The sequence below is a fragment of the Prionailurus viverrinus genome, chromosome D4 (genome assembly GCF_022837055.1).
Source record: "Prionailurus viverrinus isolate Anna chromosome D4, UM_Priviv_1.0, whole genome shotgun sequence".
In the NCBI taxonomy this organism is placed as follows: Eukaryota; Metazoa; Chordata; class Mammalia; order Carnivora; family Felidae; genus Prionailurus; species Prionailurus viverrinus.
Window position 1 is genome coordinate 73,496,747 of NC_062573.1, and position 21,604 is coordinate 73,518,350.

Genomic DNA, 21,604 nt, shown 5'->3' on the forward strand with positions numbered 1-21,604 from the left:
TGTAAAATTCATGTAATTGGATTGAGTGGCACTATTAACGACTCTGGATATGTACAAATCTAGTCATACACTTCAAAATTTGCGGAGGCGAGTCAATTTAATATGCTTTATTCACTTTCTGGGGTGGGCATTGGGTCATATCCCATTTGAACAAAACATCAGATGAGCTCTAATTTGCATTTTTTCCCACAACATACTTTCCAATTCTGCCTCATTCACAATATTATTTAGTATTGTGATTGTGCCAGTCATTTGTTAGACGGGACATTAATCGCATTCATTATCAGCTGAATGATTCGCTTCAAAGGGCAATAATAAATCACACTCAACTTAGTCGAATACCAAACTCTTCTGTGATCTACTTAGCTTGGCCAAAGGAAGGTTGGTCACAGCTACCCTAATGGCTCCTCCTTTCCAGGGAACACAATATCAGAAGTGCTGTGAAGTGTGGCTCCACACTCTGTCAACTGTTCAATTAGTACATATCCAGGATTATATATCTATCTGATTTGGTAATAGCATATGGATGCTTTGTTCTCCCGGTGAACAGTTTGTATATGATCATAAAAACAAAAATCTACAGAAATGTGTCCCAGTGGCAAAAGCAAAGAGAGGCCTTGAAATTTAGGGTCAATTTAAAGCCCAAATCATAGGGTATTCACTGCTACCCACCAGGAGTTCAAACAATACAGAAGCATATAAAGTATGATTCAGTGACCAACCCATCTTCCCTGCAACCCTCCTTCCTCGAAGTAAGAAAAGGTTTATATGTATATAACCACCTGGGACTCCTAGCCACACTGGCATTGCCTGAGATGAGAACTGGAGAAAATGCACGGTACCCAAATGTGGAGAAAGCTGTGTCCCACAGGCCTCTAGCAATCATCCAAGCAGTGGAAAGAAGTTGTTTTCCCCAACCTAGTTAAGAGCCCCCAGGAACCCTTCTTATTGGAAGATCTTTCTAGGGCCCTCTACTGATGAAGCTTAGCATTGTGCCACACAAAGGTAGAAGATTTGAAGGGTCTGGTTACATTTTCATAAGTAAGGTAACGAAGCATGAATTTGAAGTTAAGAGGCAATAAATTGATAACTGCCATAACACTGTGCATACTGCTCTGAGCATTTAAGTCTAACTCTTGGACTTGAAAAAAAAAAAACTAAAATAGAGTAGCTTAAAATAACCACTGCATTATTTTCTCTCATTAGTCTGTGGTTAATGGGGCCAGCTGGGCAGTTCTCTTATTCTGTGTGATGACATTTGGGGCTGTGGTCATCGGGAGGCTCAACTGGGCTAGAATAGCTGAGGTTGTTTGCTTACATATATTGCATCATGCAGAAATGACTGGAAGGATGGGCTCAGCTGAGGTGCTGGAAAAGCTGAGTCTCTCTCTCCATGCAATCTTAGGACTTCTTCATCTTTATGTGCCTTCTCTACGTGGTCATTCTACATGGTCTCTTTAATAGGTCTTTTTAGCTAGACTTCTTAAATTGTGGTCCAAGAATGGAAAGAGCTTTGGGACACAGCCTTGACCTCCCTATCACTCCCAGGGCTTAAACAAGCTTAAATATTCCTTGCTGGAGATATTAAAGAAGAGATTCAAACATCAGCCAGCTGGCCAGACTAGATGATATTTAAAATGTTCTTCCAAATCTGAGATTCAAGATTTCTAAGATTTGATTTGTAAGATCCTTCATGGGACTATGACACACCATCTTCCAAATTCCCCTGCTCTTGATTTCATTTGGCTGTCTAATACTGGAAAGGGGATAATGCCTGTTAATTGGTAATTGGTTTGGCATAAGCTAGAGCAAGGCTTATCATTTGGATCATGCATGTATGTGTAGTAATTGAAAATAATTGACCAAACTACAAGCAGTGTGGTTGAATTTCATATTTGGTGAATACGTAAAACAATTTGTCTTACATTCTTACTTTTTAAAAAAACTATTTATTTATTTTGAGAGAGAGAGAGAGAGCACTGAGAGGAGGGGAGGGTCAGAAAGAGGGGGAGAGAGAGAGAATCTCAAGCAGGCTCTTCACTGTCAGTGCAAAGCCTGATACAGGGCTCAAATCCATGAACCACGAGATCATGACCTGAGCTGAAATCAAGAGTTGCATTTAACCAACTGAGCCATGCAGGCACCCCACATTCTTACTTCTTAAGACAAATTTAACATACCCATGGAAATTCATCATTTTGTGGTATGTCCACATGCAAGATTCCTTTCCAGTGGACACATCTTTGCCTTTTATCTTCAAGGAACTGAGACAACTTGAGCAAGCCATTCGAGATTTCACAATTTTGTTTCATTTTTTTTTTCCTTGTGAAATTGTTTTCACTAAGGACAGTGAGTAAATGCTATTTGTTTGCATTGAGAATATAGTTGTTTTGTTTTGTTTTTATGTTTTGTCTGTTATAGAGTCTGGGTTTAACCTAAGAAATTATTTGATAGTTTCTTTGCATAGGAAAAGAATATGTCCAGATTCCTGCTAGAAAAATACTTTTCCAAATTTTCTTGTATTGTTTTAGTCTTTTATGAAAATTGTAAGCTTCCGCTCTGCTGGGTGTCAATATAAAATTAATTTGGCTCTTTTCTCCCTCTGCAACTTGGCCGTTTTAGTTGTTCAACGTTGGTTGTTGCACAGAGCAGTCTGTTCAAGCTTTGGCCACTAGATGGTGCACTCATGAAACATTATCTCCACCTCCCTGGATGCAAGCAATCTTGCTTTGTACTCCCAAAATGCCCATTTTAGATCTTGTACTAAAGAGCCAGTTTCATTTACTTTGAAATAATTATATTTATCTTAGGATTTAGCCCACTTTGAATTATATTTTCTTTCAATCTGATACATCATTTTCTTTTTTTATTTGTTTTGAAAGAGAGAGTGAGTGTGAGATGGGGAGGAGCAGAGAGAGGAAGGGGGAGAGAGAATCTCAAGCAGCCTCTGTGCTAACAGTGCATGGGACTCAATCTCATGAACCATGACATCATGACCTGAGTCAAAATCAACAGTGGGGTATTAACCAACTGCACCACCCAGATGCCCCAACATAATTTTCTTTTTTTTTAATTTTTTTTTTCAACGTTTATTTATTTTTGGGACAGAGAGAGACAGAGCATGAACGGGGGAGGGGCAGAGAGAGAGGGAGACACAGAATCGGAAACAGGCTCCAGGCTCTGAGCCATCAGCCCAGAGCCTGACGCGGGGCTCGAACTCACGGACCGCGAGATCGTGACCTGGCTGAAGTCGGACGCCCAACCGACTGCGCCACCCAGGTGCCCCAATTTTCTAATTCATCTATGTTGTCATAGAATAAAATGAGCTGGTTAAAATGAGTTTCTCGTCAGTGGAGGTATGCAAGCAGAGGCTGGATAGCCGTTTGGTGGAGAGAAGTTGGAAACAGGTTGATACTTTATCTCTAAATACTTTCAGGTGTGGCCACTGTCTGTGGCTGCTCTTGTGCTACAAAGACAGAGTTGAGTAGTCATGACAGAGACTTCTGAGGTATGCTCACTGCTGATCCACAATGCCCCAAATATATACTCTTTACATAGACAGTTTGCAGACCCTTGATGGAATCTGCAAATGTTATTCAAATCTTGCCAATGATCACACCAGTGTCCTTTATTGGGCTTTGAATCTAACCCTGTTCCTTAATTTCCACATGCCTCAGTCTCCCTCTTTGTGAAATTAAGATGATGGTGGCCCCTTCCTCTTAGTTTCTGTGAAGACTGAGTGGATTCAGTAAATGTCTTGGAACAATGTTTGGCATAAAGTAAGTACATACTAAGTATCAACTACTGTTTGTTATTACATCAATCTCAGTTTGGTTTTCATCTTTTATTTTTTTTAATCTTTTCTTAATGTTTTTATTTATTTTTGAGACAGAGAGAGAGAGAGACAGGGCATGAGCAGGGGAGGTGAAGAGAGAGAGGGAGACACAGAGTCCAAAGCAGGCTCCAGGCTCTGAGCTGTCAGCACAGAGCCTGACACAGGGCTTGAACTCATGGACTGTGAGATCATGACCTGAGCTGAAGTTGGATGTTTAACCAACTGAGCCACCCAGGCGCCCCCTAGTTTTCATCTTTTAAAGAAAAGTAAGAGAGGAAGTCAGGAAGTTCTGCTACTCTCCAGAATGGGGGGAGGGTACACCAGGTTGGGGTATCATCCCTCTGGGGAACAGGTGCCACCCTACTGAGGACTTCAGAGTCCTGTGTAACTCACGCATCTCCTCCTCTTATAAACTAAGCGCCGTTCAGCTTCTCTCCAGGTGCATCTGAGAAGCTCCCAAGTGGTGGCAGCTATTTTTTTTAATGTTTATTTATTTTTGATAGAGAGAGAGAGAGACAGAGAAAGAATGCGAGCAGGGGAGGGTCAGAGAGAGAGAGGGAGACACAGAATCTGGAGGAGGCTCCAGGCTCTGAGCTGTCAGCTCAAGCTAACAGGGCTCCACCGGAGGACAGTAAGATCATGACCTGAGATGAATGCTTAACCGGCTGAGCCACCCAGATGCCCCTAAGTGGAAGCTATTTAACTGCAGAGGATTGTTTCATGGGCATTAAGTGGAAGCTGAAAGAATTTCAATAGGGTGTCAGACCAACTGACTGCGGAAACAGGGGCTTATTTCACCTCACCAACGATGAATCAAAACTCTAACCTGTGTTGTCAAAATGGCAGAAGATACCTCCCCTCCCCCCACTCACACACACACTCGTCCCTCCCCACCTCTGCCTCAAGAAATCAGCTGCTTGCTTGCCGGGGTAATAGCTGCCCCGGAAGGGATGACAGTGCTCCATTTCAATGGCAAGTAGGTAGGTCTTTATTTAAGAGTTGTAGGATTACAACAACAACAACAACAACAAAAAGAGGCTATAGAAGATTTAATACAATAAATATTGCAGGACTTGCAACAAGGAAGAACACAGACCTTTTAGGAATCTTGACTAAAGGAGGCAAAAACAAAAAACAAAGTTACCAAATGTTCCGCATAGCTTCTCGCCTTCCCTGGGACCACATGGTCTCTTCTCTGCTTCTCAGCACAGGCCAACCGTGAGATCAAGACCTGAGTGGAAGTCCGATGCTTAACTGACTAAGCCACGCAGGTGTCCATGTTGTATTCTTTTTGTCTAATCTCAAGTTGCCATCATGTAATGTTTTCTGGAAATCCCAGGCAAACTTACCATCTTTAGCGCAGTTTCAGAAATTTACCCCTTGTTTCATTCTCAAACATATGTTTCTGTTCGTTCAATTCCTGCACAGTCCCTTCTCGGAACTTTCCTAGTAGCTTCTTGGGAAAGCAGTTTCTGGCTTTCCTGGAAATGAGTGTTTCAGCCGGAGTATCCATCATTTCCCTTGTAAGTTGTTCTACATTCTTCTGAGATGCTTGTAAGACGTTTTTGGCATCGGTCACCAGGAGTGATGGGATTTTGATGCATTTCCTAGTGGTTTTGTCTGCCCTTGAAGTCCAGAGATCAGCTTTCCATGAAATGAAAGTTTAGGGGCTTGCTGTTCTGTCCTTTTGGGACAAGGTCTACCCTGTCCTCACGTGAAGATGTGAGCCTGTTTGGTTATTTACTAACTGCTGCTTAAAGAGTGTTGGCTCTTTTCTAGAACAATGATCAGGGCTGCCTATACCAGAATCTCTCAGAGAGACCCAGGGAGACTTAGGCCTGGCTCAAGCATTCCTAGGCCACCACCAGAGCACTGAGCAGTGCCCCAGGACTGGCTGGGGAGATGTCATACCAACTTTCAGACTCCAAAGCAACTGCTGCTTTGTCTCTGGCTGCCAGCATCTGTTTTTTTTTTTAAGGTTTATTTATTATTAGAGAGAGAGAGAGAGAGGGAGAGAGAAAATGAGTGGGGGAGGGGCAGAATGAGATGGAAACAGAGGATCTGAAGCAGGCTCTGTGCAGAGACAGCAGAGACCCCAACACGGGGCTTGAACTCACCAACCGTGAGATCACGACCCGAGCCAAAGTCGGACTCTTAACCAACTGAGACACCCAGGTGCCCCTGGCTGCCAGGATCCTGTGGGCCACAACTGATCATGAGGAACCCCCTGCTAACCCAAACAGGTGCCTGGCAAACAGGAGGAGCGTCAGTGGGCTGGGGGTCAGGTTCCATTAAACAGCGTTCTCTAATTTGGGTCTGCTCATTGCACAAACAGGAAGTGATATTATTTGTCCAGTCCATTTGCACGAGTGGAAAATGCTGGCTGCAGCCAGAGGAGAGCAGCCATGAGCCCTGGCCGCTCTGGACCTGACCTGGCCCTGTACCCACACCCCTGGGAGAAGAACATTCTCCTGAGTTCAAGTTTCCTTTGGCAGCAGGGAAGCCTGATGCTGCCTGCAGAGGTCACAGGGGTCTCCCCACCTGGCTTTTGTTTTGGTCTATCCAGGTGGGCGGGGACAGAGCCCCGAAAGGCCTCAGCAAAGGGCATAACGAACAGTCCTGGATTTCAATATCAGAACGGCAGTGTTTTAGCCGGTCGTGAATTTGCAGTAGGGCCAGCTGGTCCCCTTTTAATCCATGTATTTCTGGATCAGGGAGACTCTGATGGTGACTTGGTGACCCAGGCTGATTGCATCATGTGACCATCTTCAGCTCACGGCTCCCAAGCTTGTCCTGCAATTTTGCAAGTTTTCTCCACTCCATGAAGTCTCAGAAGTGTGGCTGCCTCTGCAGAGGGAACAGGTGCTTCTTTTAGCTAAACTTGCCACCATTTACTTCCTTAAATAGCGTCGGACTCTCCTCGTATCCCACCTGGAATTCTGCCATGATGATGTGTCGCTAGTACCTTTATTGGATAGAAACTAGGGACCCGTGAGTGGAGGCTGGCCTGGGGTCGTGGAGGACGCCAGGTTCAGCTGCAGGTGCCCCTGTGGATGTGGAGAATAGAGCCTCTGGGCGTGCTTGGGGTGGGGGAGGCAGCCAGATACCTGTGGTTTCTTTATCGTTCATTCATTTATTTACGAAGAAAATGGCTGTTTCACAATTTATAACCTGTTACTGAAGAATTTAGCCCTAGTGGGGCAGGGGAGAGATTAGAGGGATTTTAGGTGGGGATCTTTGATTTGCCAGAAACAAAGCTGGCAGGGGCTTAAGTCACCAGAGGATATTGAGGTAGCTCACGAAGTGGCAGGGCAGTAGGGAGCCACAGCAGCCCTGGGTCTCCAGTTGGATCAGGGCCTCACCTGTGCCGGAGCCCCTGCGTCTCCAGTTCCAGACTCAGGAAAATTCGACCTCTGGGTGTTTACGAGCAGGATTCATCTCTCCGGTTTCTCGTGGTGGCCGGGGCATACGTGGCTGGCAGCTTGTCTTTCCCCAGTAGCCGTGCACACGGTGTGCTAATAACACATTTGCCCCATGAACAGGTAAAGGACCCTGGTTGCACACGAAGCTCACAGTCCTGCGCTCAGTGAATGACACACCTTCTCTCTTCACTATTCATGCCTCCTACCACACGGGTCCTTGTCTTCACCAGGATGGTCCTCTTCGAAACACATCGACCTGACCTCACCGAGGTCACAATACAGTTCATAAGCCCCAGTCCAGACCTGCTGAACCAGAGTCTCTAGGAAGAAGGGCCTGGAAACCCTCATTTTGAATCAACACCCCTGGTGACCATTATGGTCACTGGGTTAGTCCATCTCAATCTTAGCTTACTTTTTTCAGAGGTCATGTTCTTTATGAGGACTGCTGTTGCTCATGCTGAATGCTCCTTTTGGAAGATTCTTTTGAGAACCTTCACATGGAAAAGAAATTCCTATTCTTCTTTACAGCTCAAGAATTGTGACACTTCTGTGTCACCTTTTCTTCTGTGACACTATCACCACTAGCCCTTGCCTCTGTTTTCCCTGCCCACCATGTACCGAACACACCCCAGCCTTCCCCTGTAAACACTCTATACATGTGTCATGAACTTCATATATTGACTTCTCTGCCTAGTTCTCTCACCAACCATCCTAGATCGAGTTCCTCAAAGAGATGAACATCGCTTTTATTTTTATTTTTTGTTACTTGAAAGAGAAAGAGTACACAAGCAAAAGAGGGGAAGAGGGAAAGATAAAGGTGGGGGAGAGACACACACAGAGAGAGAGAGAGAGAGAGAGAGAGAGAGAGAGAGAGAGAGAGAATCCTACGCAGGTTCCATGCTCAGCATGGAGCTTGATGTGGGGCTCAATCCCATAGCCCTTGGATCATGACCTGAGCCAAAATCGAGAATCGGATGCTCAACCAACTGAGCCACCAGGCACCTTGAACGTTATTTTTAACCCTTGAAACTGGGCCATGCCTGGTATCTCGTGTGCATTTAATAAAATATCACTTGAATGAATATGGTTTAAAACTTACCAACTTTCACAATGAGTAAATAAAACATTACTTACCAGGCTGTAACTTATGCTTCCTGCAGGGATGGGTTTCTATCTACCTTTTTTAAAAGAAGCAATTCATTAATCTTAAGTACTCACTGCTACCAATGAGAAGCATGAGAACAGCCATGTGCATTTCAGTGCAATTTGATCGATTAACTGCGATTTCCTTTGGAAGCAATTGCACCATGTTAAATGGTCTAGTGTCACAAACCATGTGTAATGAAGACTTTGTATGCATTGATGTTGACTTCTTTCTTATTTTATCTGGGCAGTAATTTTATAAGGAACATGAGGAATTTGTACAAGTCTCTACAGACTGGGTTTTCTCTGCCCATGTGTTACAATAAATAGCCCACTTGCAAGAGATAGCACAGTTGTCCTGGACATCAAAAAAATCTGTCACCGAGCTTCACACGACAACAACCACAAACACCCTAAAGTCCACAATTTCTCTTTTACACCCGCACGACGGAGCCATTGCCATGGGGTTTTACTGGATGCATTGCCTGCCCCTGCATCGTGCCAGGACATGTTTATGATGCCGAAGGGGTCCGTGGCACTTGCATAAATTAATCCAGAAGATGTAATTGGCTAAGTCTGATTCATCTTTCATAGTTCTGCCAGGAGAAAAATGTTCATGGATTAAAAGAAGCGTACACACTGCTTTCTCCTGAGGCTCTTAACTTCTCCTTTGAAATAACAAAAGCCTCTCATTTCCTCATCGGTTTAGAGGCTTCAGTGGAGATTTTCAAAATGCTTGCCAAGCGCAAAGCCATCCTTGCACTGGTTGCCAAGTTCAGGTGACAGTGGACTCAACTTTTGCAGGAAGACAAAAAACAAAACAAAAACAAACAAACAAACAAAAAACCCACCAAAGCTGCTTAAAGTCTCTCCAGTGCTCCAGGAAGCAAATTTAGAAATTAAAAAACAAGAGTAAAACTCTTCCTAAGATTATTCAATTCAGATTTGTGGCTTTGTTTGAGAGAAGTAAAAACAAAAGTCTGATTTGGAGACCGTCCAAGATTGGGACAGAAATTAACTTCACAGTGGGGCACCTGAGCGGTTCAGTCGGTTAAGTGACTGACTCTCGATTTCAGCTCAAGTCATGATCTCATAGTTTGTGAGATCAAGCCCCACATAAGGCTTTTCACTGACAGCATGGAGCCTGCTTAGGATTCTCTCTCTCCCTTTCTCTCTGCCCCTCCACTGCTGGCTTGCACGTGCACTCTCTCTCTCTCAAAATAAATCAACAAACATGTAAAAAAATTAATTTCCCAAGTCTCTTGAAGCTTCAAGTTTTCAAGCAAGTATGAGAACCTTTTGTTATCAGACTGAATGATAATATTTCTAGGGACTTTATTTCTTGTATGTTGGATTTTACAGCTATGACTTTGAGCTCTCTTTCTACAGATGCGGAATGAAGTTTGCTTAATTCTCTATAGGGGTGGGCACAGTCCAGGCGACTGAGGAGGGCTCAAGTGGCCTGTGAAACTCCATTTCATCTGTTCATATTTTCTTTGATCACTTTTTACGTATAGGCAAAAGAATGTTTTATTTGGGGGGCACCCGGCCAACTCAGTAGAGCATGTGATTCTTGATCTCGGGGTTGTAAGTTCGAGCTCCACATTGGGTGTAGAGGTCACTTAAAAATAAAATCTTTTTTAAAAAACGTTTTATTTTTTTCTGAGTTACCACTGAAAGATTTCCCACTAAAGTCTTTCCCATGGAGAATACTTTTTTTAGCGATCTTTCTCTCTTCCCACCTCAAAATATAGACTCAACTCATACAGAAGCATGAAAAACCCAAGAAGTATAGCAAATTTAATGTCATTTTACAATGATGGTGTAGGCGGGCTTGATGGTAAAAGCAGATGAGTCTGAATTCTTAAAAAAAAATAATTACACTTTAAAATAATGTTCTATCACTTTAAAGAAGAGACTAACTCCCTTTTTCCATTTCATTTTAATTTTTTCCTCTTATCCCATTCTAAAACAAGATTAAAAAACCCCAAAACTCAAAACCTGTTCCCGTTGGTTAATACTTACAGGTCCTGTTCCTTTAACTGAGTGACCTCCCCGTGGAGTTTTCAAACACCCTACCACAGGTTCGATTTTGCTACTAGCAAGTATTTTTATACCTAAACCTTATTTTATTGAAATCCCTAATTTAGTACCATGCAATAATTTGCACATGTCTGTTAATTAACTATTACAGAACTCTGTGCCCACGGTTGCAAATTAGGCACACGTTATCACTAGCTTACGCGCCTGAGAATTCTCTTCTGGGTATTTTCACTAAGTTGTTCTTCAGGAGGAAGAAAAGATGCTTCCTGGCTTGCTCAGAAAATTGAGGGTGAATTTATTTATTTATTTTTATTTATTTATTTATTTATTTATTTATTTATTTATTTATTTTAATTTTTGGGACAGAGAGAGACAGAGCATGAACGGGGGAGGGGCAGAGAGAGAGGGAGACACAGAATCGGAAACAGGCTCCAGGCTCCGAGCGATCAGCCCAGAGCCTGACGCGGGGCTCGAGATCGTGACCTGGCTGAAGTCGGACGCTTAACCGACTGCACCACCCAGGTGCCAAGGGTGAATTTAAAGACAAATCTTCTACCACTTTCTTATGCTTCGTGTTATAAAGAAAAAATGAACATCATAGCGCCAGGGGGGGAGAAATCAGATTTAATCCTTACAGAATATTTTTATGCGCAGAGAGATCCTTAACATCACTTGATTTAGATTCTAAAAAATAAACTGATAAAAATACAGTTCAAATTATTTTTATTTCTGTTCAGTCTGTATTCATTTTAAAAATAATAACTACCACATGGTGAGCCCTCACTTGGTCTCAGATGCTCTCCTGGGAGCTGGCCATGTATTATTCTATTTAATCCTCACTACTCTGAGGCAGGTACTTAGGTCAGGCCCCAATCACAGAATGGGGTCATGGAGACTTAAACAGCTCAAAAGACACTAGAAATTCCGCTTCCACACTGCAGCTGCCAGCCCACCAGGACCAAGAAATCAACCTGCGAAATCACTATCAGCATAAAAAAAACTTAGAAGAAAATATCATAGAACAGAACACAAAAGGATGGGACAGAGTAATAGTGCAGAAAATAGCCCGGGGCATCACAGTTACGGAGAGTATTATTTTGTGAGAGTTTTGTTTTAAATCCACATGCACATATGTTAGGTATGAACTAATTCTTGATGCTCAAGTGCATTTCTGACTCTGGGTTGTGACTTTGGAAAATAGGAAATTTAACTGTGCAGAAACCAAAAGCGATCGCAATCTGATTCTGAAGGGCTGACATTATAGCTTAATTTTTTAAAGTTATGTATATTATCTGTCATAAAATGTCATGATACATGTTGGTCCACAGCTAAATATTCTGTTTTTAAAACTTCACGTTAAAAGGAGGAAAGCATTGTAAGATTAATCTCCCTTCTGTCAGAATGATAGAACTCACAACAACAAAAAAATGTAAACACAAAATCTCATTTATTTTTGTCTGAAGCACAAAGGAGTTCACTCAGCACATGAACAGTAAGCAAATCACACAAATATTGAGTAAAAATGTCCCCATGAATACACACATATATATTCTTAAAAGCAGCAATCAGGAGCTTAACAACCATGGAAGGTGGTTTTCGATAGAGAATGCTTTCTGACAGGCTCTTGAGTAGGAAGTGGACAGGTAAGTCAATGCCATGTAATATCTGTGACTCAAGTCACTTGAACCCCGTGGACTCTGAAAGCCATCTTGAATTTATACTGACGTCCATCACTGGCCTGTTCAACTTTTGCATTTCAGTAAATTCGGATCAGATTTACAAACTAACTCCTCAGCTCTCAATCTCTCGCCTTTGGGGCTGTGGGAGGGAAAGGACGGGTGTGAAAACATGCATGGGGACCAATGCTAGGGCTTGCCAACAGTGTCCCTTCCTTCACCTTTCCACTTGTTTCCACACTTTTCCTTTAGAGACACTGAAAAGGGTTGGGGTCCAAAATCATACCTAAAGGGGCTAGGTAGACCTGAAGTTGCAAATATCTCTTCTAAAATTCATAACAATCCATGTAATCTGAAAATTATTTCAAGATGTTGCCATGACACAATTCTTTGTCTAACTTATAAAATTCCGAACACTCCTTTCAGACATGTGAATGTGTCCAGAAGCATCATCAACTTTAAAAAAATGGACAAAAATGAAAAGATGTCCCGGAGGCTACTTACTACACAAGCCACCACTTCTGGAGATCTTTTAGGTATAGCACAAGGTAGAACTGATCCAACGTGCCTTCCAGCTTGCCTTGAAAGCCTTCCATATGTCTAGTTCTGAGGTGAAAAGATTAAAAATAGGAAGAGTCTGGAAGGGAGTGAAGATTCAAAATACATTGCTGGATCTCACATCCATTATGTTTCCTCTCTGACATCTCAGCTTTAGTTGCCAACAGGGATTTCAAGGGCACAGTTCAAAATCAGCTGAGCGTAACAGGAGTGTTTCCAACTACTTTCCTCCCTTCGCCATGCAGAATTCTCACGGAAGTGAAAAAGAGATTCAGTGGGGTTCAAGTTTCACAACAATAACTCAGAAAGATCTCCTCCTGCCATGAAGGGAGCTAGTTCAAGATACTCTCTTGGATTCTAGAGCCCTTGACAATTAAATCAGATAAGGAGCTTATGAAGGGAGCAGGGTCTCAGTCTCAGGTTATGATTATGAGGACAACCTCTCGGGCCCTAGTCCCATGTTTCATTCCCTTTTGGAAATTCAGTGCACCTTAGCTGCTCGGCCTGCTTTTGTGTTCTGTTGTAAAAAGTACCTTTGAAATGTGTGCTAGTCACCACTATTGAATCAGTTTTTACCTGCTAATGTGTATGCCACTAAAACTACCATAAAACCCGAGGCAAACGGTGCCGGGTGAGGTGAGGGGGCTGATAAGAAGTCTCAATTAATTCTTTCTTCCCTGTCAGAGAGCAAAATATTCAAACATAAAGTGACAAACCGTGTTGGGTTGAAATACCGCCTGTCCACAATTCAGAAAGTTAAGCCGCATGAGGCAAAGCCAAGGTTTCAAAGTGTAGAGCATCTGGCCACATGTATGGCCAATGCCTGTAGCGCTGCGAAAAGCATACGCGACGTTCGGAACACGGCACTTGGAGAAACCAAACACGTAAGTTGTAAGTGATGCAGGGAGATTAAACTACATGTAAACATGTCAACACATTCTATTTTTACTAGAAAAGATAGTAGGGTCTTAACATCCTACTGGGCTACATTTAATGTTCAACAAATCGGTGGTATAGATCGATTCTACTTGTCGCTGATGCTGCGCTTACTTATATACACTGTGTATGAATCCTTAGTCTAAATGAAAACTGATGTTCAACGTCAAAATGTACATCTTTAAGGAAGGTACAAGTGTAGGATCTTGCAAAAGCTGAGGATAGCCGCTGCCTATTAGTGGATTTTGCGTGTCTCATCCAAATTCTTAAGCCCGCTCCTGTGGGTTAGACACCAGGTAATCATGTTCCTTTGGCAGGGACTAGGAGGCAGAGCAGGAAACACTCAGTCAACACTACAGAGAAATGGGGAGAAAACTGGCGGGGCCTTGTTGACATAGCTCGGGAATTAGGAATTCTGGAAATACAGAGATTGACACCGGAAACTGAATTTACTGAGTTACTTTATATCCCACAACACAAACTTTGTCGTTGTTGTTGTTTTAAAATAAGATCAAATTGTGAGTCGACGGTACTCAAATAAGAAAAGTTCTTAAAAAGAATAAAAATAAGATCAGTAGGTGTTGTGTATACAAAATCAATTATAAAAGTGTTTCCACCGGGAAAACAAAAACAAAAAACAGAAAGTACGCAATTCAAATTACTGGTGATTTAGCATAACTATGTGAGAACAAAGTATAGTACAAGAGGAATTTGGTCTTAGTTCGGTAAATATGGAGTTAGCTATATGATATTACATAAAGTGCTCTCTCTAAAGTAAATAATAAAGAGTCACACTTAAGCTCTAGGCATGAGTGTTATGATATATTAAGAAAATCTATTCCTTTTCCACATTGGTTTATAGTATTTGGAATTAAACGAGAAAAATGTAGTATTTAAGTGACATTCACATCAATACTTCTTAAGGGTTTATCATAAAGTCAATTTGTTTTTAATTACAGGGTATGGGAAAGCACACTGTAAGAGTTTGGAGGCATGACAATACTTTTTGCTTTGTTTCATGTTCCTAGATGTCTAGTACAGATTAAGTCCTATTAATATAACTATTACGTGGGACATCTACATAGTTTTCATTATCCTAAAATTCTGATGTCCTGAAAATTACTTGAAGTAAAAAGTCAATAGGATAAAATTGAAACACAGAGTACTTTCAATAAGCAGGATTTAAAGATTTGTAACAATATTTTTAGTTGAATTTGTCCTTCATTTCAAAGTTCTAACATTGATATCCGAGTATGAAATTTTCAGCAACTGTGGCACTACTCTTGGAGAGAATACGTCATTGCAATGGAACCCTTCCTTTTAGTACTGACGGATCCTTGACATCCAGCACTTACCCCAGTTTAGGATGACCAGTCTACACAACAGTGTGGAGTATGGAATGTGTTTCTCTTCTAATAACACGGAAGCAATAATAGCATCACATAGTTATACTTTAAGGTGATTCTGAAGTACACAAAAATATCACTATTTATGCCATGTAGTTATATGAATAATATTCCTAAGAAACTTTAAATCTTTAATACCCAACCTCTGTCGAACACTTTGAAGCACAGAACTGTATTAAGAAAGCATGTGGCATCCAGTTTCTGACATTTCATGCCCAAAGAAGGCAAAGCAAAACAATAACATCTCTGAAATGCAAATTCCATTAAGTGCAAATTTCTAGAACACAAGGTCAATCTAGAAACACATTTTAAAATTCAACAAGTTCTCTTCTGAAATTAATATGCTCAGCATTTAATTTTCAAACATAATCTGAATTGATTTTCCAATGTTTGCTCATAGTCTAACTTTTTCTCCCTCATAAAAATATATCCACTGTTTCATTCTCCATTTCTGATTTTCACATTTATTAGCTCAAAGTATCTAACCTTATAGGAGTATCTTTTCTCTCCACATTTCCAAATATGGAGTGATTTCATTTAAATCTCATAGTAAGAACACCATCAGGAAGAACATTCCCTTATGTTTGAGCTTAAAGTAAATCCGAACAGCTCAAAAGGGAGAAATTTTGAATCCTCCCAAACAGAGTTGAGAATTAACGCAACTTCCTTCAAATGATTTGTCAAGTGAATACTGTAACTAGACACAGAAAGAGATAGTCATCCCAAGAACAAGATACTATTTTTTGACTTTCTAACTCCGCCCGGGCACAAGGGAGACGCAGAACCACGTGATCCCAGAGCTGGTAGAGGCCAAGGGTCTTACACTGAGCTTGAAAAGGGTACCACCTGCTTTCCGCCCACGTAAACTTCTTCAATATTTCGGTCATCTCCTGAAAGAAAAATGAGAGAATCATTCATCAAGGGCTTTTATGTCTGGAGTATTCTAATTGCCACCGGGCGGGTTTTAGAAACAAATACCACTTCTATGAGAGAAAACGCACAAAGGTGCCTTTTTTCTCTCAGATTGTTTCTTATTTGGACAAGGGGACATGGCCAAGGGAAGATGTTGCCTCGAATTTGAGGATTAGGGTTGGAATTCTGCACCTAAGGCAGAAATCACAGAAAGTTGGGTCCACTCCCTTTCAGCTGGAGTGGTTTGCATTTCCAGCACCAACTGTAAAGGAAATACTATCTTTACACCTCAGAATCATATTCTGGGTGGTGAGGTGGAAGGCCTGCAGGAAGTGAGCTCAAGAAATAGCACCTGCGTCTCTCCCATCTCAGGTTTATGCAGGACTCAGAGCTCAGTGGACCAAGTGGAGGCAGGGTAGAGCCTTCGGTACTCTTTATTTCTCTCTCTCAGTGAACGGAATGGAATGTGAGTACATTAAAACAAAACAAAACAAAACAAAACACAAAAAACCACACGCAGTGAGACTCCACGACAAACATCACAAATACGACATGGTAGGGTAGCCTTGGTGGGGGGTGGCGGACAGAGCGAATGTAGGAGGAAGAGACAGGATGGCCCCTCCCCTGGGCCTGCCTGCCATTCCTCAGCTTTGGGTTTATCTCGCAGAGAGCCATGTGCATTTCAAATAGTGCCTTTCAATAGTGTGCCCTAAATGGGCTTGATGCTGAGAAATGTTAAAATAAAATAACAAACCAAATAAAATGGTCACGCATAGGGTTTAGCCTGTGGTGCCACAAATATAGGGAGCCATACCCAAGAAAGAGACAAGCAAAGATTTTATTTCCCACAGAGACATATATCCACCTACCTACATAGAGGAACTTCTGGATAACAGCCTAAAATACAAAATAGAATAATAATAAGAAAAAAAATTCTGTGCATTTAGGAAAGTAAATTCATAGCCAATAGCGGTTGGCAAAGCACAGACATAGAAATGTATTTCTCAATGGCAAAATCTACTCTATTAGTGAAAACGAAATGGTCTTTTGCTTAAAAAATAATCCTGGCTATTAACAAATGTTTATCCATTATGTAAAAGTTCTTGGCATGTGATATTGAAATCTTCAGAGAAAAGTGTTACATAAATTAAAGAAATTAATTTAATAAAATCAAATATTTTAAGAGGTGTATAAGAAAAGTGGGTGAATGGGACTCAGCTCTATTCCCACAAATTTACTTTAATGAAGGAGTAAAAGAATAAATAAGTGATATAAAAATAACAAATGGTACCACCTTCAAGCAATCTGGCATCTTTCTTCTAAAAACCTTGACAAGTTATATATAATGTCCTGTTTACTCTCGCCAGTGTATCGATTTATAAGTAGTAGTGATGAGGAGAACAAATGCAAAAGAAATGTAGACAAAGTTAAATTTCCCTAGAACTTGCAGCCCATTGACAAATACTTGAGACAGGCAGAGTAGGACATTCCTCAAGGAACTCAAAACTGCTTTGATGTTAACACTTTGCTAGAGGTAAAATGCAACCTTCCTTGACAATAGCCACGACTTCCAGGATCCTATGAGTCTTCTTTAACATACGAAAATACCTTCTAGGAACTTCCTTTGTCTTTACCACCTTTGCCCACCACCACTACTTAAAAGTATATAATCAATTGTTCCTCACAATTCCAGAGCAGCTCTTCCTGCCCAAGGGTCCTGTCTCCATGCTTAAATAAAAACAGCTTTTTGCACCAAAAACATCTCCAGAATTCTTTCCTGATCATTCGCTCCCAGCCCTCATCACATCAGTAATAGTTAATTACTTTCTAGAAAAACTCAGTTTTATAAAGAGCTGTTAGGAAGAACCAGTTTAGACATAGAAAAAATATTTTAAAGTAAGAGGAACAAGGTAATAAAACTCATTTTCTTATAAAGTTAAGAAAATCAAGGTAGCATTGTGGTCAAGAGGCCAGACTCTGGAAGTCAGAAAGTCCTGGGCTGGAATCCAAACTGTATCTACTAACTACTAATTACTAGCCAGGAGTCCTTAGGTAAATCACTTAACTTCCATTAGGCCTCACTGCCCATGTGAGCAACGAGAGATATTAATAGCATTTGCGTGTCATTAAGAGTCATTCTAATGGTTAATCAAAAAGGATGCATGGAAGTACTTAATCCCATACTACCTAGCACGTAGCAAGTGATCAATAAGGAATAGGTATATTGTGGTTTCTTGTAGTCAAATACATTCAAATATACAAATATCTTCAAGATACCGATTTCTGTCAGTACCATTATTCACATTGCATTGGCAAATGATAAACAGTTGAAAAGGATCTAGCGTCCCTTTTAAGATCCTCCTGCATTCCATGAAAAGTTTCAGTTTCTATCTTTTTTTCTATAGGGAAGATATTGTGACTACTTCATGAAATCTATGCCTTCTGATGAAATTTATTTTACTTACTTCCGACAGATCACCAAAAAAATCCCCAGAAAACAAGTCAATGGGAGAGTCAGACGCTTTGGGGTTGATCAGGAGGGCATCAAATTCCTTGCCCACTTCAAAGTTTCCAATCTCTTTTTCCAGCCCCAGGGCTACAGGTTGGAATAAATTAATAAACAGTCAGTCTTTGGAGCCATCAGGTGGTGAAAATGTCCTAGTTTGCAAGGACAGAATCTGCCAACATATCACTAGAAAAAGTTAGTATCTTAGTGTGAAGCGGAAAAGCTCTCTCATTCCAAGCGGTCCTAAAACTTTGACATACAGAAAGCAGAATAAGGACAGAGAAAGCAAAATCTAAGAATCAAGACAGTTCCCTTCATCACCACGATCTATGATTCGGATGGCGTCGGTCTATCTCAGCTCTGTCAGTGCATTTCACAGTCCAGCTGGTCTATTTCCATTCATCCCTCAAACAAACATGACAATTGACATAATATCTTTCTTCTTCTTCCCTCTCCTTCTCCCCTCACATTCCAGCTCTTTTCCTTGCCCTTTTTGTTCCATGAAACAGCTGACTGGATCTATTTTCATGGCAGTGAAATGAACCTCGAGTCAATAAAAAAATAAGTATCCTTTTACATATTTGCGAATGCAGGCATATCCATCGTAAGTTCCTTGGTTTACATCCTGTGACTGGAGAAAATTCGCTTCTGAAAGTAAATAGATCCCCATAACTCAAGAGTCCCAACACTTTTGAAAGCAGACTGATTTCTCCGTACCCTCAAGGGCTTTCTGGTTGCCAGGGAAGAATGGTTTTCTAAAATAGGCATGGGTCAATAACATCTATTGACTTGATCCATCTCAAAGCTAGAATTCATGTTCCATGAATATTGGATGTCAAGGAAGAACATCTGTCACTTATGATTTAGTTTCAGAAGATGGGAGTGGTTGGCTTTCCTAGTCAATAAAGGTATTAAGTCTAAAGCTCCTTAAAGGCTGTAATTTAAGTGTGCACTGAGGTGCCAAATGGAAGCATGCATAAAAGGAAGGCCAACTGGAGGGCAGCATTATTTATTTGAATTTTTACATGTGTTGGTTGTATTCTGCCACAGGCAGGATAGAGTCCGATCTGAAAATACTGGATTACGTATCTCTGTCAGACAATATCTGGTACATTATATTTCTACATATGGATATCCAGTAGCCTTTTGGCAATTGTCTAAGTACCGATTTAGAAATCCTACTTGTTCTTAAAAGATTATTTAAAGGGCAATTCCTTTATTCTCAGAAAAGAAAAAGAGTGTGTAGCTAAAGAATTCTTTTAGGAAGACAGGGGTGTAAAAAGAATTAGAAAAGGTTAAAGGCAGTTAGGTGACTTCTACTAATTATGTGGGGAAGGACCAAATGTAATAGAAAATCAGCGGAAATTCTCTCCTCCTTTACCAATTACAATCTACTTCTTTTTGCCTTTGACAAAGAAGTATAACAAATATGAGTTTTTAATGACCGTATTCAACATAAAATGGTTGTGTGTTTAATAGGCCAGAGAACCGGCTTCATTTGCCAGTGTAATGGTATATATAAACTAACTGAGCTAATCATTAGAAGCTGGAAAGTCGGGCATGAACTAACCAAAAAAGACCCAATTGCTTTCGTAAATTAGTAAATTGGTCTAAATTCAGATTATTGCAGAGAGGCCCAGCAGGGCTGGTAAGCAATTCAGATAAGTTTCAGGAAATGCAGTTTTGCAGCCTTGGAGCAAACGTCTCTGTGAGGGTGATTTATGCACATCCTGATCTTGAGAGTGAATGTAAAGGCTGTGGCAAGCTGGGAAGATGCCACAGTTTAAACAGGGAACTGTTCATCTCATTTCCCTCATAGTGTCGTAGAGGCACAAGCTAAGGAGAAGAAATTTCATCACAGGAAGATCAGTGGCCCAGAAAATAGATTTAAATGCTATACAGCCAAGACAGAAAAGGATTTGGTAAGCACCCCATACCAGCTTGATCACATACAGGATCCTGATGAAGCACCTCACAGAGAGTCTAGAATAAAAAAAGCACCATTTAAGTACAATCCATTCGCACCCCGAAAATAAGATGGTAGGCCAGCTACTCAAACTCAGATGCACAAACGGACTGGGGGTGGGGGTGGGGAGTGTCACACTTGTTTTTAAAAATGGGCGATTTAAAACTTGGAACTTTAGAAAACGAAATCATTAGGAAAATGCCAAGAGCATGACCTCTACTTGTTTTTTGTTTTTTTCAATGTTCTTTATGGCGTTCATCATAGCCCCGAACATTCAAAGAAGAGCCAGGAAGTTCTCTTCCCAGGATACTCTCAGCTACTATCATCCTGCATTTCTAAGACTTATAGAGGAAGGTATCACAGTGCAAGGGTAAGAACCTGTGCTCTGGCATCAGACGATCTGGATTCAAACCATGGCGCTCTGTACCTTGATGGTTGTGTGTGCCTCATTCAGGTATCTCACTGGTAAGGTGGAATTCGTCGCAGTGGTTATAAGGATTGAGGAACAACATACGTAAAGCATGCTGCATACTGCCTGTCATCTGGTGAGAGTTCAGTAGCTCTTGGCTATTATTTTTACTATTATTGTTATCATCACTCAGGCCAACAGAGAGCATGTTACTTGACTCTGGGAAAAAAAACTGATTATTTTAAAGAACTCACATGTGACCATTGCAAATATCCAGCAAAGCAAAATTAATATAATTGTGTGCCGAGCATGTCTTCTGTCAAAGACAGGGGGCTTGCTGAAGAAATGACATCTCCGCCACATATCTGAATCTTAAGTAGCTAAATTTGGGATATGTAATATGAGATACGACAGTCATGAGTATGGGATGCCTGCTGATGCGACCCTCCTGTGCCTTCACGTTGCTTGCAAGGACACAGATCGGCATGGTTGTATACTGTTCAAGAAAGAAAGAAAATGGTCATTACCTTGACTGCCTCCAAGAGTAGCTAGTCTGAAGGCCTCTTTGAGGCTGAGGCTTTTCTCATTTATCTTATTAATTAAAAGTATATTGGAAACCATCACTGCTCTTCTGATTGCATCAAGCATGGAAGATGAATAACCACCGGCCACATCTACGGTAGACAAAATAAAGCCAAAGCAGTCACTTCATGAGATAAATGGAATATGAGGTATATGGAGTATGAGGTATATGAGGTTGGTTTTTTGGTTTTAGTGACTGATATTCAGTCT

General features: G+C 41.1%; 1 protein-coding gene across 2 annotated transcripts in view; it reads right to left on the reverse strand.

Moving 5' to 3' along the window:
- Positions 1 to 11,903: 11,903 nt before the first annotated feature.
- The window catches only part of GDA (guanine deaminase), an 82,744-nt gene continuing 73,043 nt past the window's right edge, over positions 11,904 to 21,604 (reverse strand). The window contains exons 12-15 of one of the 2 annotated variants that reach the window (XM_047831148.1): positions 21,340 to 21,486; positions 18,397 to 18,527; positions 16,801 to 16,828; positions 11,904 to 15,909 (exon numbers count right to left, since the gene is read on the reverse strand). In XM_047831148.1, the coding sequence (XP_047687104.1) occupies positions 15,839 to 15,909; positions 16,801 to 16,828; positions 18,397 to 18,527; positions 21,340 to 21,486 (377 nt within the window). In that variant the 3' untranslated portion in view covers positions 11,904 to 15,838. Of the gene's footprint in view, positions 15,910 to 16,800; positions 16,829 to 18,396; positions 18,528 to 20,374; positions 20,421 to 21,339; positions 21,487 to 21,604 lie in introns of those variants that run through there. The other variant, XM_047831149.1, reaches the window with a different exon arrangement.